The 19,022-nt window shown below is 40.3% G+C and overlaps 1 protein-coding gene and 1 pseudogene across 2 annotated transcripts in view; both read left to right on the top strand.

Moving 5' to 3' along the window:
- The first annotated feature begins 3,980 nt into the window (after nt 1-3,980).
- The window catches only part of Trip4 (thyroid hormone receptor interactor 4), a 55,974-nt gene continuing 40,932 nt past the window's right edge, over nt 3,981-19,022 (top strand). For both annotated transcript variants that reach the window (XM_029481783.2, XM_021172377.3), the window contains exons 1-5: nt 3,981-4,225; nt 8,416-8,585; nt 10,642-10,775; nt 14,580-14,792; nt 16,847-16,925. In XM_029481783.2, the coding sequence (XP_029337643.1) occupies nt 4,125-4,225; nt 8,416-8,585; nt 10,642-10,775; nt 14,580-14,792; nt 16,847-16,925 (697 nt within the window). In that variant the 5' untranslated portion in view covers nt 3,981-4,124. The remainder of the gene's footprint in view (nt 4,226-8,415; nt 8,586-10,641; nt 10,776-14,579; nt 14,793-16,846; nt 16,926-19,022) is intronic.
- LOC115032029 (U1 spliceosomal RNA) lies at nt 11,275-11,430 on the top strand (annotated as a pseudogene).

Below are 19,022 nucleotides of genomic sequence, written 5' to 3'. Positions count from 1 at the left end.
AATATATAGAAAGGAAGAAAAGAAAAGGGGCGCAGTAGTTGAGAGTATTGGCTGCTTTTTCAGAGGAACCCAGTTCAATTCCTAGCACTAGCTGGCAGTTCATACCTGACTGTAATCAAGCTCCAAGTGACTTGGCACCCTCACACAGACATGCAGGCAGGCAAAATGCCAATACACATAAAATAAAAATAAATAATTTATTTAAAAAATGAAAGGAAGGAAGGAAGGAAAGGAAAGAGCTAGACTGAAAACACAGGAGCAGGAGAGGTAACCCAGCAGTTAAGAGAACTGACTACTCTTCCGGGCCTGGAGGACACAGGTTCAATCCCTAGCACCTCCATATCAGCTCACAGCTGTTTGTAACTCCAGCTCCAGGGGAGCTGACACATTGACACGGACAAACTCAGGCAAAATGGGAATCAATGCACATAAAATAAATCATCAAGAAAAAAGGAGTCAGGCTGTGGTGCAGGCCTTCAATCAAACCAACACTCAGGAGGCAAAGGCAGGTGAATCAAGGCTGTCCTGGAACTCTACAGAATCAGGTCCAGGAAGGCAAAGGCTACACAGAGAAAAGAAAATCGAACAACCAAACAATTAGACAAACAACTCAAGTGAAAATAATGAAAAGGTTTAGGCAGTCATTAAATTAACATTATAATCTTAGCAATTGCCTGTAGTTTATCTTAACCCTGGAGTGTTAAATTACTGCCAAATTCTCACATAAAATCAACAAGTCAATCAACAGACATTCCATTCTTGTCTTTCACCCTCATGAAAATGCAGTGTTTCTTTTTAGTTTGTTTTGTTTTTCTTTTTTAAAGATTTATTTATTTTTTGTATATGAGTACACTGTAGCTGTACAGATGGTTGCTGGGAATTGAATTCAGGGCCTCTGCTCACCCTGGTCAAACGACCCCATTCCTTCTATTTGCCCCTGCTCTCTCCAGCCCAAAAGACTTATTATTATATCTAAGTGCACTGTAGCTGTCTCAGACACACCAGAAGAGGGTGTCAGATCTCATTATGGATGGTTGTGGACTACCATGTGGTTACTGGGATTTGAACTCAGGACCTTCAGAAGAACAGTCAGCGATCTTAAACACTGAGCCATCTCTCCAGCCCTTGAGCCCTTGTTTTATTTTTCTAGACAGGGTTTCTCTGTATAGCTCTGCTGTCTTGGAACTCAATGTAGACCAGGCTGGCCTCCAATTTAGAGATCTACCTGCCTCTGCCTCCCAAGTGCTGGGATCAAAGGTGTGTTCCCCACTGCCAGACTGCACAGTGGTTCTTAAAAGGCATTGTTTCCTTTCACTTAAAGGCCTTCTATTCCAGACTGAATTGCCTAGTTGAACTCAACATTCTCGAGTCCTGCAAAGAAAGGACTCAGAGAATTTTTTTTTCTTTTACATTTCAAGCAAATGACTAGAGAGAGTTTCAAATATGCCTTTTCACTCAGGGAAAATATACATATTATTGTAGTTGTGTTTGTTTTTGAAACAGTGTTTCTTTGTGCAGCCCTGGCCATCCTAGAACTAACTCTGTAGACCAGGCTGGGCCCAAACTGAAAGATATCCGCCTGCCTCTGCCTCCTGAATGCTTGGGTTAAAGGGAGGCTCTAAGCATTGTCTTGCTTTTGTTTGTCTTTTAATACCAATGATGTTTATGGGGAATGCAAGTTAGAGAAGGAACACACAAAAAAGCATGAGACATACCAAATGTTTTTTTATTAAAATGGCTACTCTGGAAGCTGAGCATGTGACACAATTGGTATAATACTTGCCTAGTAGGCATAAAACTCTTAGTTTGCTTCCCAACACCACATAAAGCTGGCATGATGGCACATGAATGCAGTCCCAGCCCTTGGAAAGCAGAGGCAGGATGATCAAAAGTTAGTGCTATCCTCAGCTACTGGTGAGCTCATGCCCAGCCTGGGATATGTAAACCCCATCTAGAAGGAGGGGAGGAGACGAAAGAGGAGAGAAGCAAGATGGTGATTGGGCTCCAGGCAGCGGCAGGAGGGTCTCTCAGAATTGAGCCCGTTCCAGAGTTCCAGGACAGCCCATACTACAAAAGACCCTGTCTCAAAAGACCAAAACAAAACGAAACAGATTGCTTTAGAGAAGTCCTTCTCTAAATAAAATTAAACTCTCTGTGTTACATAAAACAGAGAGCTATGTGATTTAAACATGAAAATCTCAGAGAGTTGAGGCCCAATGCATTAAGAAGAGTTGTAGTTGGGAGAGCAAATGACACAGCAGGTAAGCACACTTGCTACCAAATCCATTCTCAGGACCCACATGCCAGAAGAACAGAACTGTCTCCTGCAAGGTGTCCCTTCTCCAATCTCTACATGAAACATATCCACCCATTACAAAACAAACATCTTAAAGAATAAATGTAAACACTTGAAAAAAAACAAAACAAAACAAAACAGCTGGGCAGTGGTGGTGCATGCCTTTAATTGCCAGGGAGGCAAAGGCAGGCAGATTTCTGAGTTCAAGGTCAGTCTGGTCTACAGAGTGAGTTCCAGGACAGCCAGGGCTACACAGAGAAACCCTGTCTCAAAAAACCAAACCAACCAAACAAACAAACAAAAGTGCATGAGTTAATGGAATTTCTGATTAAATTTTTATCTTGCTACTGGGGATGTGACTCAAGGCCTTAGATATCAAGTTCAGTCTCTACCACTGAGCTGCTAAACTATGGAAATTAATAAATATAGAAAAGGTTACATTATTTGAATCACTATAATAATAATCAGATTATTATGAAAAGAACATTTATTCTCATCATTAATTATTAACATTTTGCTTTTTTTTTTTTTTTAAATTGTTCTGTCAGTGAAATGGCTGGGAAGGTAAAGGCTCTTGCTGTCAAGCCTGACTGCCTGTGTTTGATTCCCGGGACCCATATGGTAGAAGGCAAGTGTACTCTCCCACAAGCTGTGCTCTGACACCACATGTGCACTGTGATTTGTGGTAGCCCACTGACATAGATAATTTTTTTTTTTTTTTGAGTTTTTCGAGACAGGGTTTCTCTGTGTAGTCCTGGCTGTCCTGGAACTCACTCTGTAGACCAGGCTGGCCTCAAACTCAGAAATCGCCTGCCTCTGCCTCCCAAGTGCTGGGATTAAAGGCATGCAGCACCACTGCCTGGCATATAATAATATTTTAAAGACAGGGTTTCACTAGTAACTAGGCTGGCCTTGAACAAAAGTCTATCTACCTTTTGCCTGCTAGAATATTGGGGTTAAAAGTATGTGCTAGCACACTCAGCTAATGTAATTTATTTTTCCAAGATTTTTAATTTAAAATTTTTTTGTTTAATTAAAAAAAATTTTTTATGTGTAAGTGCCTGCATGTATGTATGTGTGTTACATGCATTTTTGGTGTCTGTGGAGGCTGGAAGAGACCAGAGTCTTTGGAACTTGAGCTCCAGATGTTTGTAAGTCTTTATGTGGTATAGCAGCGAAATTCTAGTCTCAATTACAGACAGAACTAAAAATAAGAACCACCATCCTCAGATCAAAAACTAGTACTGTGCTTACAAATGGCTTGACAAGTGCTGGGGTTTTTGCTTTCCTTTGGTTGTCCAACTGGGGATTGAACTGAGATTCTTGGATACTCAGGAGGCAGGGTACCACCACTCAACTTTTTGCCTAGTCTTCCTCGAGTCCACCTCCTTTTTATTTTGAGAGAGGACCTCGCTAAAAAAGACTGGCTTTGAGTTCACTTAGTACCACAAGCAGGCTTTGGACTTGATATACTCCTGACAACCGCTGTTTTAAACGTTCTATAATCAGAATCTGACTAGATTTGAAGGCTGCACCCATCCTTTGTGGTCCTACTTTCTTTTATTCCGTCTTCAGCTCTTTTATAGGTGTGTGTATTGTCTTCTTAGCACAGTTGTCACTGGTCGTCCTGGAGTTGCCCCTCGTGAAGAATCATCTGAGCACGTTTCTCACTCCTGTAAGTAGATCCGGAAGCTGAGCGAAGCCTGCGTGACCGAGCCTGGCGGTGCAAGCTTGCGGAACCTTCATCGACGAGGTCGGCGCTGCGAAGGGAACTAGTCTAGGGCGGGACGAGAGGCTTTTGTAGCCCAGCTGGTTCCGGTTGGGGAAGATGGCGGTGGCTGGGGCGGCGTACCCGGAGCCGCTAGTACACTGGTGCACACAGCAGTTGCGAAAAACTTTCGCCCTGGATGTCAGCGAGGAAATCATACAGTAAGATGGGCACCGGGACTGAGGGGGAAAGCAGCTCCATGGGAGGGCGAACGGGAAAGCCGGGAGGACTAAAATGTTGAGAAGAAAAGTATGATTAAAGGGACTGCGGTCTTTAGAGTTTGAATTTTGGCTTAGACTTATTCAGTTTAGCCTCTAGGTAAGTATGCCAGAATCCACCCACTCTCCTAGGAAAGTGGCAAAGTAGTATTTAGACCTGTAAGACTGTCCCAGGAATCGGTTTGCTTACAGATTGTGGAGAGAATGAACAAGTCAGATTGGCTTCCTAGAAATTCCTTACTTTGAACGTTGTAGTTTGTATCAAGCAAGACCCAGAATTTACAGGAGGGGCGACATGGTCCAGTACCGATAGTTCCTAAATCGAGTCCCACCTTCAGTTTTCTGTTGCTACTAGCCAGTTTTGGAACCTTTGTACTCTCTTCTGTATTTAGAAAATTAATACTAGCTTGAGCTTGCCTACAGTGTTTTAAAAGTCTTGCAAACCAGATGGCGATTACTTAATATTTTTTGAAATGACTAACAATTTGTTGCACTATTATTGTATACCAGTCTCTGGGCAGTCAAGATGATGTAGTTGGAGGAAGCTGAAGGTCTTCTGGGAGCACGTAATACACTTCTCAATATCCAACAAACTCTTCAATAAAGAATATGCATTATGATTTGAAACTCTTCAAATGTACTGGAAAAAATGCTTTGACGTGAGAGCTGAAGGACAGGCAGAGGCTCCGGCTCAGAGTAATCAGAGGGTTTCAAAAAGAGACTTGATTAGAAAGAAAACAAAACTAAGAGTTTTCCTTAATTTGATTCTGTGTTGCTGGAAACAAAATTACTATTCTAGAATTATAAGAAATAAGGTCAGTTTTCTGAGTTTTGGAGAAAATAATTTTTTTAAAGGAAGAGTTAAGACATACTGGCTGTTTTAAAGTTGAAGCTGTAAGTATGGCTTAACACCTGCTTACATTTTACAAACAAGTTAGACAAGAAGTGTGCTGCTCATAAGGACTCAAGCATGCTATAATATTATCTGAAGTACTTATTAAGTGTTCGCTAGCTTGCATCAGGCTATTATGTCAGGATGAAAGCTGCACTGTGCTTGTTTTGACATTTAATTTGAATAACACAGATGTAATATTGTAACAATTGACTAAGTTTATATAAGTGTCCCAAATACTAAAAGAATTAACACAGAATTAGCCTTCTAGTCTTTGTCATATTAGAAGACATGGAGATCAGTACACAGTTAGAAAAATACACTTTATTCCATATCTGCGTGGATTCATGATTTGATTTTAATAGATGAGACTTGCTGTATAACATTTGGATGCATGTCTTTTAAGTGGTTAAATTGTTGAAATGACATTTACTACTATGTACCTGGGACTCTTTTTTTTTTTTTTTTTTTTTTGGTTTTTTTTCGAGACAGGGTTTCTCTGTGTAGCCCTGGCTGTCCTGGAACTCACTTTGTAGACCAGGCTGGCCTCAAACTCAGAAATCCGCCTGCCTCTGCCTCGCAAGTGCTGGGATTAAAGGTGTGTGCCACTACGCACAGCTTGTACCTGGGACTCTTTAGTTCTTTCAGTGTTAAATAACTCTAGAGATTCTGTAGGTCTTTGATAATAATTGATATTGGTGTGACTAGTAAGCTTGGAGAACAAGGTGGTTAGAATGTGTAAGGTCTGAAAGGTCATTGGGCCATTATTAACAATATTTATTTATTTACGTGGATGAGTGCTGCATGTACACCTGCTGGGAATTAAAGTCAGGAGAGCAGCCAGTGCTATTCATTACTGAACCCTTTTGGGCGGGGTGGGGGTGGGTAGGGGTGGTGTTGAGACAGGGTTTCTCTGTATAGCGCTGGCTGTCCTAGAACTCACTCTGTAGATCAGGCTGGCCTCGAACTCAGAAATCCACCTGCCTCTGCCTCCCAAGTGCTGGGATTAAAGGTGTGCACCATCACTGCTTGGCCCTCCCCCACTTTTAAAGAAAGATAAGGCCTCTGAACTGTGGTGTTTGGGCTGGCCTCAAACTCACTGTGTAGACCAGGATGACCTCAAACTCCCAGAAATACACCTGCTACTGACTCCTGTGTTCTGGAATTAAAGACAGGCATCACTGGATTAGGCATTGTGTCTTTACATTTTTCATTTTCATTTTTTAAAAATTCTTTTTAGTTATTTTGTTTTTGGGGGGTTTGTTTTGTTTTGTTTTTTTGTCTTTTTTTTTTTTTTTTTTTTTTTTTTTTTTTGAGACAGGGTTTCTCTGTGTAGTCCTGGCTGTCCTGGAACTCACTCTGTAGACCAGGCTGGCCTTGAACTCAGAAATCTGCCTGCCTCTGCTTCCCAAGTACTGGGATTAAAGGCGTGCACCATCATTGCCCAGCATTTATTTTCATTTTTAAAATTTTATTTTTTTATGTGTATGGTTGTTAGTCTGCATACATGTCTGTGTACCATGTGTGGATCGTGTTCTCATAGACTACTAGAGGTCATCAGATCATCTGGGAATTGAACCCAGGTCCTTTGCGAGAGCCTCAAGTGCTCTTAACCGCTGAGCCATCTCTCTAGCTCTCTCTAGTTCATTTTATTTTATTTTTAGTTAAGTCTGATGACCACAGTGTAGCTCAGTGGTAGAGATATGTCCAAGGCCCAGGTTCCATCCTTAAAACAACAATAAAAGCAAAACCAGATAAACAAATTTAATTAATTAAATCTGAAGATAAGATGTTCTTAATGAAGTATAAATGCACAGGTGTGTTTATTTATAGATTTATAACTGAAATTCCATTATCACACTAGAAGAATATAACAAGTATATTCAATGTTAAAAATTTTTAATTACAATATTTATTTATGAGTGTGTGCACATATCTGTGTATACATGTGAGGTCAGAGGACAACTTGTGGAAGTTGGCTGTCTTCTCTGCACCAAACTCTGGCTATTAGACTTGGTGAAGAGCACCTAGCTCTACTTGCTGTCTCACCATCTCATGTTTTACCTTGTGAGAGATGTTATCATCTACAGAGTTCACACTCTAGAATCATGTGATAGAGTTACCAAAAAAAAAAAAAAAGGCCAAAACATTTATAATGTTTTATGTAATTTTGAAGTTTTATGTTGAACTACATTCATAGCTGTCTCGGAGTACATGCAATCCATCCATAGGCTATGGTTTCAGCACACATGTGCTACCAACGATAAGACAATTCCTTTTTTTCCCCCTCTTTTTTTAAAAAATTATTTATTTTATGTATATGAATGAGTGTTCTATCTGCATATACACCTGCATGTCAGAAGGGGGCATCAGATCCTATTATAGATGGCTGTAAGTCCCCATGTGGTTGCTGGGAATTGAATTCAGGACCTCTGGAAGAGCAACCAGTGCTCTTAACTGCTGAGCCATCTCTCCAGCACTGATTCCTTCTTTTTTTAAAGGTAGATTTACTTTATGTTTGTGAGTGCTTTACCTACATAAAGGTATGTGTTCAGTGTTTGTGTCTGGTGCCTGCAGAAGTTAAAAGAAAACATTCAATCCCTGGAACTAGAGTTAGGAGTGGTTGTGAATCACCATGTAGGTGCTGGGAATTGAACTCATGTCCTTTGCGAGAGCCTCAAGTGCTCTTAACTGCTGAGCCATTTTTCTAGTCCCACAATTTCTTAAAATACTGAGAAACAGTAAATGCCTAAATAGCATATATAAGTTAGATTATGACCTACTTGAAATCAGGGTCTTTGCCCTCATCAAATTTAATCCTTTTAGCATGTTAGCAGAGTGCATGGCTCAAAGTAAACACTGAAGAAATTAATGAGCCGGGCAGTGGTGGTGCACATCTTTAATCCCAGCATTTGGGAGATAGAGGCAGGCAGATTTCTGAGTTCGAGGCCAGCCTGGTCTACAAAGTGAGTTCCAGGTCAGCCAGAGCTATACAGAGAAACTCTGTCTCAAAAAAACAAGAAAAAAAAAAAGAAATTAATGAATGCTTTTCATTTGTTTGTGTTTGTGAAGTAGTGCTAGCATTGAACCCCAAATCTCATGTATACTAGGCAAGTTTTGTTTGACTAAACTCCCATCAACCCTGATGAATAGTGTTTATTATCTTCATCTCTGTTATGATTTCTGAAAGTCATACAGTAAACTATTTTTGTCTCAGCAATTTATATCTTTGCCTCCTTAGATATGTTTTGTCAATTGAGAATGCTGAAGAAATACGAGAATATGTGACAGACCTTCTCCAGGGAAATGAGGGCAAAAAGGGTCAATTCATAGAAGATCTTATAACCAAATGGCAAAAGAATGATCAAGAGTTCATTTCTGATTCTTTTCAACAGTGCTTGAAAAAAGATGGTAAGTTAATGTGGTTTAGTAGTAACTGAAATATCACTGAGAAATGCTTGGCTTTAAAAGCTTCGGTGTGGGCTGGTGAGATGGCTCAGCAGGTAAGAGCACCCGACTGCTCTTCTAAAGGTTCTGAGTTCAAATCCCAGCAACCACATGGTGGCTCACAACCATCCATAATCAGATCTGACTCCCTCTACTCGAGTGTCTGAAGGCAGTTACAGTATACTTACATATAATAAATAAATAAATCTTAAAAAAAAAGAAAAAAAAAGCCCCAGTGTTTCCTGCCACTGAGTATAATTTGTTCATTGCCAACTTAAACAGAACTTATGTGTGCCTATTTTCAGCTTAGGTCTATTCAGTTAGAAATGAATATTGCTCTAACCCATTTCTCAACCTTTAATATAGTTCCTCCTGATAAGGTGACCCCCCCAACTATAAAATTGTTTTGTTGCTACTTCATAACTGTAAGTTTGCTACTGCTATGAATTGTAATGTAAATATCCGATACGTAGGATATCTGCTATGTGATGACCCCCAAAAGGTTCACAGCCCACAAGTTGAGAACTGTAGCTCTAACCTATCAACTTTTCTGTGCGCCTCTGCCTCTCAAATACCGGGACTGACAGTATGTTCCACCACACTGAGTACCAGCCGCCTTTCTAAAATTTACAGAAAATTCACAAGAGAATCATTTTTCAGGCACTTTGTGGCTTTAGAATAATTTCAAAAAGTTAGAACTAGATTAAAGAAATATCTTTCAAGGGATGAACCCTAACTCAGTGGTAAGACACTTGCTTAGCATGTGTGAGAGCCTGTGTTCCATCCCCCACACTACAAAAATAATTTTTTATATATAATAAATATATTTTTAAAGATTTTTAAAAATTATTTATTTCATGTATATGGGTATTATACCTGCATGTTTGTCTCTGCCAAGTGTATTTCTGGTGCCCTTGAAGGCCAGAGGAGGGGATTGGGTTCCCTAGAACTGGAGTTTCAGATAGTGTGAGCTGCCATGTGTGTGTACTGGGAATTGAGCCATGCCTAGGCAGTGCTGTAACTGCTGAGCCTCTCTTTTGTTTTGTTTGTGTCTTTCTTTAAAGATAGGGTTTCTCTATGTAGCCCTGGCTGTTCTAGGACTTACTTTGTAAACCAGGTTGAACTCAGAGATCTGTCTGCCTCTTCCTCTAAGTGCTAATTAATTAAAGTTATGTGCTGTTACACTGGGCTCCAGCCCCATTTTTATAAATACTTTCAAAGACATGTATGTCTAAAAGAAATTATTGACTGATTATAGTATTAATGATATTTAAAGGTATCTATATAGTACAAGAGATAAATTGATGAATACCAAACCAAATAATATGCTTTTATTACACAGTGTAAAACATTAGACTTTTTGAATTTACATTATTAACCTCCACTCAGTCGTAAATTGATTTTTTCCTGCAGTCCTGGGATTTATGCCAGGGCTGCTTGTATGGTAGGCAGGTACTTGCCCTCACCAATCCTGTTTGAAATTGTTCATTATTGACCACAGTCATGAAAATGGTGATTTTTTTTTTTTTTTTTTTTTGAGACAGGGTTTCTCTGTGTAGTCCTGGCTGTCCTGAAACTCACTTTGTAGACCAGGCTGGCCAGCCTTGAACTCAGAAATCCACCTGCCTCTGCCTCCCAAGTGCTGGGATAAAAATAGTGATTTAATTTTTAATTGAGAGTAGTTCTGACTGACTTCTTGTCTTGACTTTAAATATTAAGAACTAGCTTCTGGAAAGACGGCTCAGCAGTTAAGAGCCATCTGCTCCTACTGTTTTTCCAAAGGTCCTAAGTTGAAATCGGAGCAACCACATAGTGGTTTGCAACCATCTATAATGAGCTTTGGTGTCCTCTTCTGGCATGGAGGTACTACATGCAGATAGAGCCTTCATATGCATTTAAAAAAAAAGAAAGAAAGAGAGAGAGAAAGAAAAAGAATTTCCTTCATGTTTTAGCTACAGAAACTAATCAATCTTGCTAGTCTCTTTCTGTAGCCATGTGTATTTTATTTTATTCTTTAAAGAAATTTTAGATGGACAGAGATCAGTGGACCAGCTAAAGCGGAGTAGGAGGAAAGGACGAAACAAACAGGAAGTTCCTGCATTTCCTGAACCTGACGTAGCTGTGGAGGTCAAAACACCTTTAGATTTGGCTAAGGTAAGTGCTTACAAAATTAAGCTTTTCCTGGCTGTGTGGACAAGAGGAAATGACTAATATGTTTTAGAGACAAAGTGCAGAAATTGGTCTATACTGTCAGACTTAACAGACTGATGTTTTTAGGAACAGAAGTTGACAATGCTGACATATTACTCTCTGTGTGTTGTGGTAGACCTTTTTTCCTTTTGAGATAAGGCACCATGCAGCTTAGATGGACATCTAACTTGCTGTTAGCCTTGAACCCCTGGTCTTCTTACCTCTATCTTCCAAGGTCTGAGACTCCAAGTGTGTGTCACCACTCTCTACAAGACTTATTTCATACTTTGGATAAGACTTAGAACCTTGTACATGTATGAGACAGCCACCCTGCCAGTGAGCTGCACTCCTAGCCCTGGATGGGTGATAGTTAATGAAGCACCCTGCTTTCAACTTTAGCATGTGAGAGGGGAGTAAAAACTAAACGATTATATTCTTATTGCTGTTATTAAAACTGCCAGGCATACTTACCTGGCAGGAGAGATGCCATGATATTTGAAGGTGGTTTTCCCAGGACAGGGCTTATCCATAGCACTCTGGGTGTGCTGACTCCTGTGATTTCCGCAAATGGGGACTGCATATTTGTGAGAGGGGGGGGGGTTGTTTGCATTGTGCCCTACATCAAAGCAAACAAACAAAACAAAACTGCCAGGTAGTTGAGAGACCTAGGCAGGAAGATTGAGAGTTCCAGGCCAATGTGGACTACTTAGTGAATTCTAGGCCACCGTGGAATGCATAGTGAGTCTCTATCTGAAAAATCAATAAAAAGATAGGTGAATAGTATTCTTGTTTTGAGAGGTTTCCCTTCTACCATTATTATCCATATTTAGTCTTCAAAACTTACTTTTAACCAGGTTGGCCTAGTATCCCAGGCTGTTTGAATTCAAAATCTTACTGCCTCAGCCTTCCAAGAGCTCAGACCATAATCACTACAACCTGGACAACTGAAACATTTATAGTCAGCACAACTTGACAGGCTAAATTTCTCTAAAAAAGAAAGTTAATCTAAGATGGGATATGACAAATTTGAGTAGGCTAACATGCAAAAACATGGGTGAGGGTGGACATGGTGGCCTCGAGCCTTCGATCCTAGTACTCAGGAGTCTGAAGCAGAAGGAAGGCCTTAAATTCAAGGCCACCCTGGGCTTCATGATGAATTCCAGGCCAGCTAGAGCTACAGCATGAGACTTTTGTCTTAGAAAACTAAAGAGTAAAAACTAAAGCAAAAGCAAGGAGAACAAACTTTACAAAGATTACTGCAAGTGACAAAGAATATCTGACCAATAAGTATATGGGTATTCCGTCTCACTAGGAATTAGGATGGCTAATTCTTCATACTCCTCCTGGTTTGCTTGGGACTTTTACAATTTTAACACCAAAAGTCTCACACCATACCCCTACCCCAAGGCATGAACAAACCAAGATGTCCATTCCAGTCAGATAAATACACATTAAATCACTGAGATGTTTCCTGTTAGATTGTCAATATCCTGTCAACTGTCAATAAATAATATTGGCAACATGCATCAAGAACTATAGAAATGTTTAGTTTATGTATTCTTTATTTTGATCCCCATATCCACAGCCTAGTCTATGCTAGGGAAATACTTTACCCGAGAACAACACTCAAGTGCTGTGTTGTATTCTTTTAATGGCTAAAGATGTTGCCCACTTTTTCATGTTTCTGTTGGTCATTTGAATATCTGTTACTATGAAATTCCTATTTATGATCATTTTTATACTGTTGTCTTTTTTCTTATCTCCCCCCACCCCCATAATAGGGAGTGAATGCATGGCTGCATGCATGCTAGCTAGCATCATGCTGTCTCTCCTACTCATTTCTGAATGAATATGCTTGCTTGCTTTCTCTCTCTCTCTCTCTCTCTTTCTTTCTTTCGTTCAAAGATTTATTTGTTTATTTTATGTATGTGAGTACACTTTCGCAGTCTTCATACACACCAGAAGGGGGCATCAGATCCCATTACAGATGGTTGTAAGCCACCATGTGGTTGCTGAGAATTGAACTCAGGATCCTGGAAAAGCAGTCAGTTCTCTTAACCTCTGAGCCATCTCCAGCCCATGAATACATTTGTTAATGATTTTTTTATCTTATTGATTGCCTTTGTTTTGAGATCTGTGAATGTTACCTACTTTTAGAAGTATTTAATTCTTTGTTTTACTTATTCTGTGTGTGTGTGGTGGGAGTTGGTTCTCTTCTTTTATGATGTGGTCCTGGGTATTAAACTATGGTCATTTAGGCTTGGCAAGCATCTTTAACTAACCCCTAAAGGCATTCTTTAGCTATGGTTCAAGATATCAAGGGTTGGAAATATAGCTCAGTAGCAGAGCATATTCCTAGTGTTCATAATGCACTAGTTCAATAATAGTCAGCACCACAAGAAAAAAAAGGAAAAATAGGGCGGGGGTGTAGCTTATTCAGTGGGTAGAGTGCTTGCCTGGCATGCATGAACCCCTGTGTTGCTTCCTTGTACTGCTTATTATGTGAGTGGTCATGTATGTCTGTCATCCCAGTGCTCAGGAAGTATAAACAGGAGGATCAATATCATCTTTGCTTTGAATATAATAGTTTTAGGCCAGATATTACTAAGAAACAAAAACAAAAAATAACCCAATTTGCAAGTGAATTATTTCTAATATAAATGTAGTGCTGAATTAACCTGGCAGCTGTGTTTCTTTACTAGTCCCCAATAATCACATAGAAAAACCAAGAATTACTTAAAATTGCACCTCAATAGCTGAGCAGTTAAATGATTTACCTTAACATTCTATGCTAATCTGGCTACCCTGCATCTCCATCCCATGATACTTGCATATTATTATTGGTCTGGCTCTTTAGGCTTCGGGTGTGTCCTCATGATCTCTCTCCAGACCCCTTCTCCTGGCTCATCTGAATCTTCCTCTCTCCCTCTGTCCTGTCCCTCTCTCCCTTTCTCCTTCTCTCCTTCCTCTGGTTGGCAGGAGTCCAGCCCTATTTTCTATTCTACCCAGCCATTGGGTGATCAGCATTTATTGACAAGGCGAAGAATAAATGGTATGAACTGTTTACACAAACTTGCGACAGGGGATTCTTGGTATATGCATTACAATGCCGTGTCAGAATTGAAACAAGATATGAGGGCAGAGAAATAGCTCAAGGGACAGCCTATGGCTCTGGATAAAAGTGCTTACCACCAAAACTGAGATCTGTCCTCTGAATCCACAAGGTGGAAAGAGAGAACTAATTCCTACAAGTTGTCCTCTGACCTCTACCAGCACACTATAGTGTGCACATACTTATGCATGTTTTCACATGTGTAAAAATTTATTTTAGGCCGGACAGTGGTGCCGCACGCCTTTAGTCTCAGCACTCGGGAGGCAGAGGCAGGCAGATTTCTGAGTTTGAGTCCAGCCTGGTCTACAAAGTGACTTCCAGGACAGCCAGGGCTACACAGAGAAACCCTGTCTCCAAACAAACAAACAAACAAACAAAAAACAAAACAAAACAAATTCTTTTAAAAACACACCAAGCTGATTGCTCCATTTCCCTTGCTCTAGGCATACTAAACTATTGAGAGCTGCTAACACATAAAGCCACTGCTAGGTTTAATTACCTCGCCTTATCAGGGCACCTGGTTATAAGAAGCCTGTCTTCCCCTCTCATAACTGTTGAATAAGTTGTAAGTAGTTACTCAGCAGAAGTGAGGCTTGCCTCCCTGATTCTTTTCTTTGTCATTGATCAGTGCTCCTGTGATGTCTTTGTACTATCAGGCACAAGAAAGCAGCAACTCCGTAAAGAAGAAGACAAGATTTGTCAATTTATATACTAGAGAGGGACAAGACAAACTTGCAGTCCTGCTTCCTGGTCGTCACCCGTGTGATTGCCTGGGCCAGAAGCACAAACTCATCAATAACTGTCTGGTCTGTGGGCGGATCGTCTGTGAGCAGGAGGGGTCAGGCCCCTGCTTGTTCTGTGGCTCTTTGGTAAAGTCCTTCTTTCATGTTTTGTTTTTACTCTGTGTCCTGGTTGGGTGGGGTTTTTTTTTTGTTTTGTTTTGTTTTGTTTTTATTGTTGTTGTATTTTGTCAACTTGAATTATCTGAGAAGTGGGTACCACAATTGAAAAAATCCTTCCCTAAGATTGGCCTCTAGGTAATCCTGTGAAACATTTTGTTAACTAATGATTAATATGAATAGGCCCTGCAATTGTGTATAGTCCTGCCTATGGGAAGGTAGTCCTGGATTATATAAGAACAGGCCAAGACCTAGGTATGACAGTGCACACCTGTAATCCCAGCACTTGTGAGCCAGAGGCAAGAGAATCTGTGAGTTTGAGGCCAGCCTGGTTTTTATAGTGAGTTCCAGGCCAGCCAGAGCTACATAATGAGATCTTGTCTTTAAAACAAACAAACGAACAAACAAACAAAAAACCAAAACATAAAACGGCCAAAGGAGCAAGCCAATAAGTAGCATTCCTTACATCGCTTATCAGTTCCTGACTCAGGTTCCTGCCGTAACTTCCCTCAGTGATGAACTATTACCTGGAAATACAAGATGAGATAAATCCTCACGAGGGCTAAAAGGATAGCTCAGCTGTTACGAGCATTGGCTGCTTTTGTAGAGGACCTGGGTTCAGTTTTCAGCAACCACGTGGTGGCTCATAGCTGCCTATAACTCCACTTCCAGCAGCTCTGATGCTTTCTTTCTTCTGACCGCAATAAGACCAGGTATACACATGGTGAACAGATATATGTGCAAAATATTCGAACATTCAGACAATAAAAATAAGGGTATATTAAACAAAAAACCCTTTCCTCCTATTAAATTGTTTTCAGTCAGCACAGCAGTAGAAGCCCTATCTAAGACACTGTGCTTTGAGTTAATAACCAAGGCCATTCAAATCCTCTGCAATTTCTCTTAGGAAGTTGCTTCCCTGTATTGTTTAATGAAATCCTAGTACTCTGGAGACCGAGGCAGAAAAGTGAGCTTTTAAAGCACACCCTCACTGTAGAACTAGGCTAGTATCAAGCTCCCTGTGTAGCCCTGGCGCGTCTTTGTACATCCTATATAAACCTATATCCTATATAAAGCCTTAAGTTTATGGTAGTCCCCCTGCCTTAAATTCCTAAGCACTGAGGTTACACATGAGTGCTATCATATTCTATGCTTTCTGTTTTTTTTTTTTTTTTTTTAAGACAAGGCTTCTTGGTGTAATTCTTAATTTTACATGTTTATATCTGTGGACCACAGTTGTGCCCGGTCCCCTCAAAGGCCAGAAGAGGGAATTGGATCTCTAGAACTGGAATTTTGGACACTTGTGAGCCGCCATGTGTTTTCTGGTAACTGAACTCAGGTCCTCTGGAAGAACAGCTAATGTTCTTAACTGCTGAGCCATCTCTCTGTCCTCAAGCTTCTGGTTCTTTCTGATAAAACATCTTATAATTTCTTTTTTTTTTTTCACAGATTTATTATATTTATATGAGTACACTGTAGCTGTCTTCAGACACACCAGGAGAGGGCACCAGATTCTATTACAGATGGTTGTGAGCCACCATGTGGTTGCTGGGAATTGAATTCAAAACCTTTGGAAGAGCAGCCTTAACCACTGAGCTATCACTCCAGCCCCCACATCTTATCGTTTCTATTGTCAGAACTGGAGTTTATTGTTAGAACCAAAGGCTTTTGAAAAGAGCCATGATATTTTTGATATTTTTCAGTATTCTCAACAGAAGCAAATATTTGTCCTTTGAAAGTAGGTATATGTATATCTATGTGTGTGTGTGTATATATATATATATATATATATATATATATATATATATATATATAATTATATAGTTATTCAGGAATATTTATTGTAATGAACTTTTTTTTTGAAGACAGGGTTTCTTTGTGTGGCCTTGGCTATCCTGGAACTTGCTCTGTATACAAGGCTGGCCTCGAACTCAGAAATCCTTGTGTTGAGGCTACATTTTATAGCATGCCAAGCAAGCAGTGTCATTCAACCTCTGTATGACAAATCTTTCTTTACATTATAGGTATGTACTAATGAAGAACAGGATATTTTACAGCGGGACTCAAACAAAAGTCAAAAACTGCTGAAGAAGCTCATGTCAGGTAAAGCCTAGGTTTCTCTCTTGCTTTCTTTTTTCATTCTTTGAGACTGGGCCTCCTTGTGTACCCCTGGCTGGCCTGGAACTCACTCAAGGCTGGTCTTGAGCCTACCTCTGCCTTCCAAGTGTCCCAGCCTGCAGGATAGTCGAACAGGGTCTGAGGAACCACCTGTGGAGAGAATAGGGGGCAAGAAACACAAAGAACAGACAGCAAATCAAGAAATACTGATCAAGCTGACAAATTTTATTTTTCCCAGACAGGTTTTATACCCATAGAAGCAGGATATGGGGAGGGGGATAACTCAGAATCACTTTGTTTCTGGGAGAACACGCCTGTTCCCAAAAGCAGGATATTGGCTAGGTAAAAAGTTTAGCAGGAGGAACAGAACAGAGTGGGTTGCTAGGTACCTACCTGTCCACAAGATCTATAGCTATTTGTTCTTAACTTGGGGTAGTACTTTCCTACAGGGGCCTCAACTTTTTCCCACAGAAATCTCAACCAAGCTAGTACTCAACCAAGCTAGTACTTTTCTTTATCTGGCTAAAATGATGGGGTGCGGGGGTGGGGGTGGGGGGCGGGTTCAAGACAGGGTTTCTCCCTGTGTAGCCCTGGCTGTCTTGGAACTCACTCTGTAGACCAGGATGGTCTCAAACTCAGAAATCCACCTGCCTCTGCCTCCCAAGTGCTGGGATTAAAGGCGTGTACCACCACTGCCCAGCTTTTTTTTTTTTTTTGTGCTGGCAATTGAACCTGAGCCCTCATGATTGCTAAGGCATGTCTCTAGCCCCTCAACAAGCATTTAAAAAAATGTATTACTAAGAACTGCATACTATTGAGCAACAAAATAAATAGTAATAGTAGGTTATAGCAGAAAAAATTAATATCCATATTCATTCTGTAACAAACATAACAAATGAAACAATAAAGAAGAGTCCAACTCTAACTGAAGAATTTGAATTAATAAAGTAGAAAGAAATGAGTCTAACAGAAAATCACCATCAGAGTATGAATGGTAGTTCTAATTGCTGCTGGCAAGGCACTTCAATGATGGTGTAAACATTTAAGAATAGCATACATTCAAGGACAGGGAAGATAAAAGAGGCTGTGGAGAGGCTAGACTGAAGTAGGCTATGTTAAAACTAATGCAGTGACATTTGAATTGGTTCCTACAACAGAAAAGTGATAGTAATGAAGAAAAAAATTAGAGAAATATAATTCTACTAAATACTATTAATTATATTACTTCTAAATAATTGCTACATTACTAGTAGTTAATAGAATTATACTGATGCCTGGCAGTGGTGGCGCACGCCTTTAATCCCAGCTCTTGGGAGTCAGAGACAGGTGGATTTCTGAGATCGAGGCCAGCCTGGTCTACAGAGTGAGTTCTAGGACAGCCAGGGCTACACAGAGAAACACTGTCTTGAAAAACAATAACAACAAAAAAGAATTACACTGATGCAAGTTTCATCTTGTTTTTTATTTTTTATTTTTTAAAAGATTTATTTATTTTATTTATATGAGTGTAAACTGTAGCTGTCTTCAGACACACACCAGAGGAGTGCATTTGATTCCATTACAGGTGGTTGTGAGCCACCATGTGGTTGCTGGGAATTGAACTCAGGACCTTTGGAAGATCAGTCAGTACTCTTAACCACTAAGCCATCTCTCCAGCCCCCTGTTTTTTTTTTTTGTTTTTTTTTTTTTGATTTTTATTACATATTTTCCTCAATTACATTTCCAATGCTATCCCAAAAGTCCCCCATAGCGCCCCCCCCACTTCCCTACCCACCCATTCCCATTCTTTTGGCCCTGGCATTCCCCTATATTGGGGCATATAAAGTTTGCAAGTCCAATGGGCCTCTCTTTCCATTGATGGCCGACTAGGCCATCTTTCGATACGTATGCAGCTAGAGACAAGAGCTCCGGGGTTCTGGTTAGTACATCATGTTGTTCCAACAATAGGGTTGCAGATCCCTTTAGCTCCTTGGGTACTTTCTCTAGCTTCTCCATTGGGAGCCCTGTGATACATCCAATAGCTGACTGTGAACATCCACTCCTGTGTTTGCTAGGCCCCGGCATCGTCTCACAAGAGACAGC

Source organism: Mus caroli, unplaced genomic scaffold (assembly GCF_978045245.1).
Source record: "Mus caroli unplaced genomic scaffold, Mus_caroli_1 scaffold_11, whole genome shotgun sequence".
Taxonomy (NCBI): domain Eukaryota; kingdom Metazoa; phylum Chordata; class Mammalia; order Rodentia; family Muridae; genus Mus; species Mus caroli.
Note: the sequence above shows the minus strand (reverse complement) of the source record. Positions and strands in the feature narration are given on the sequence as shown.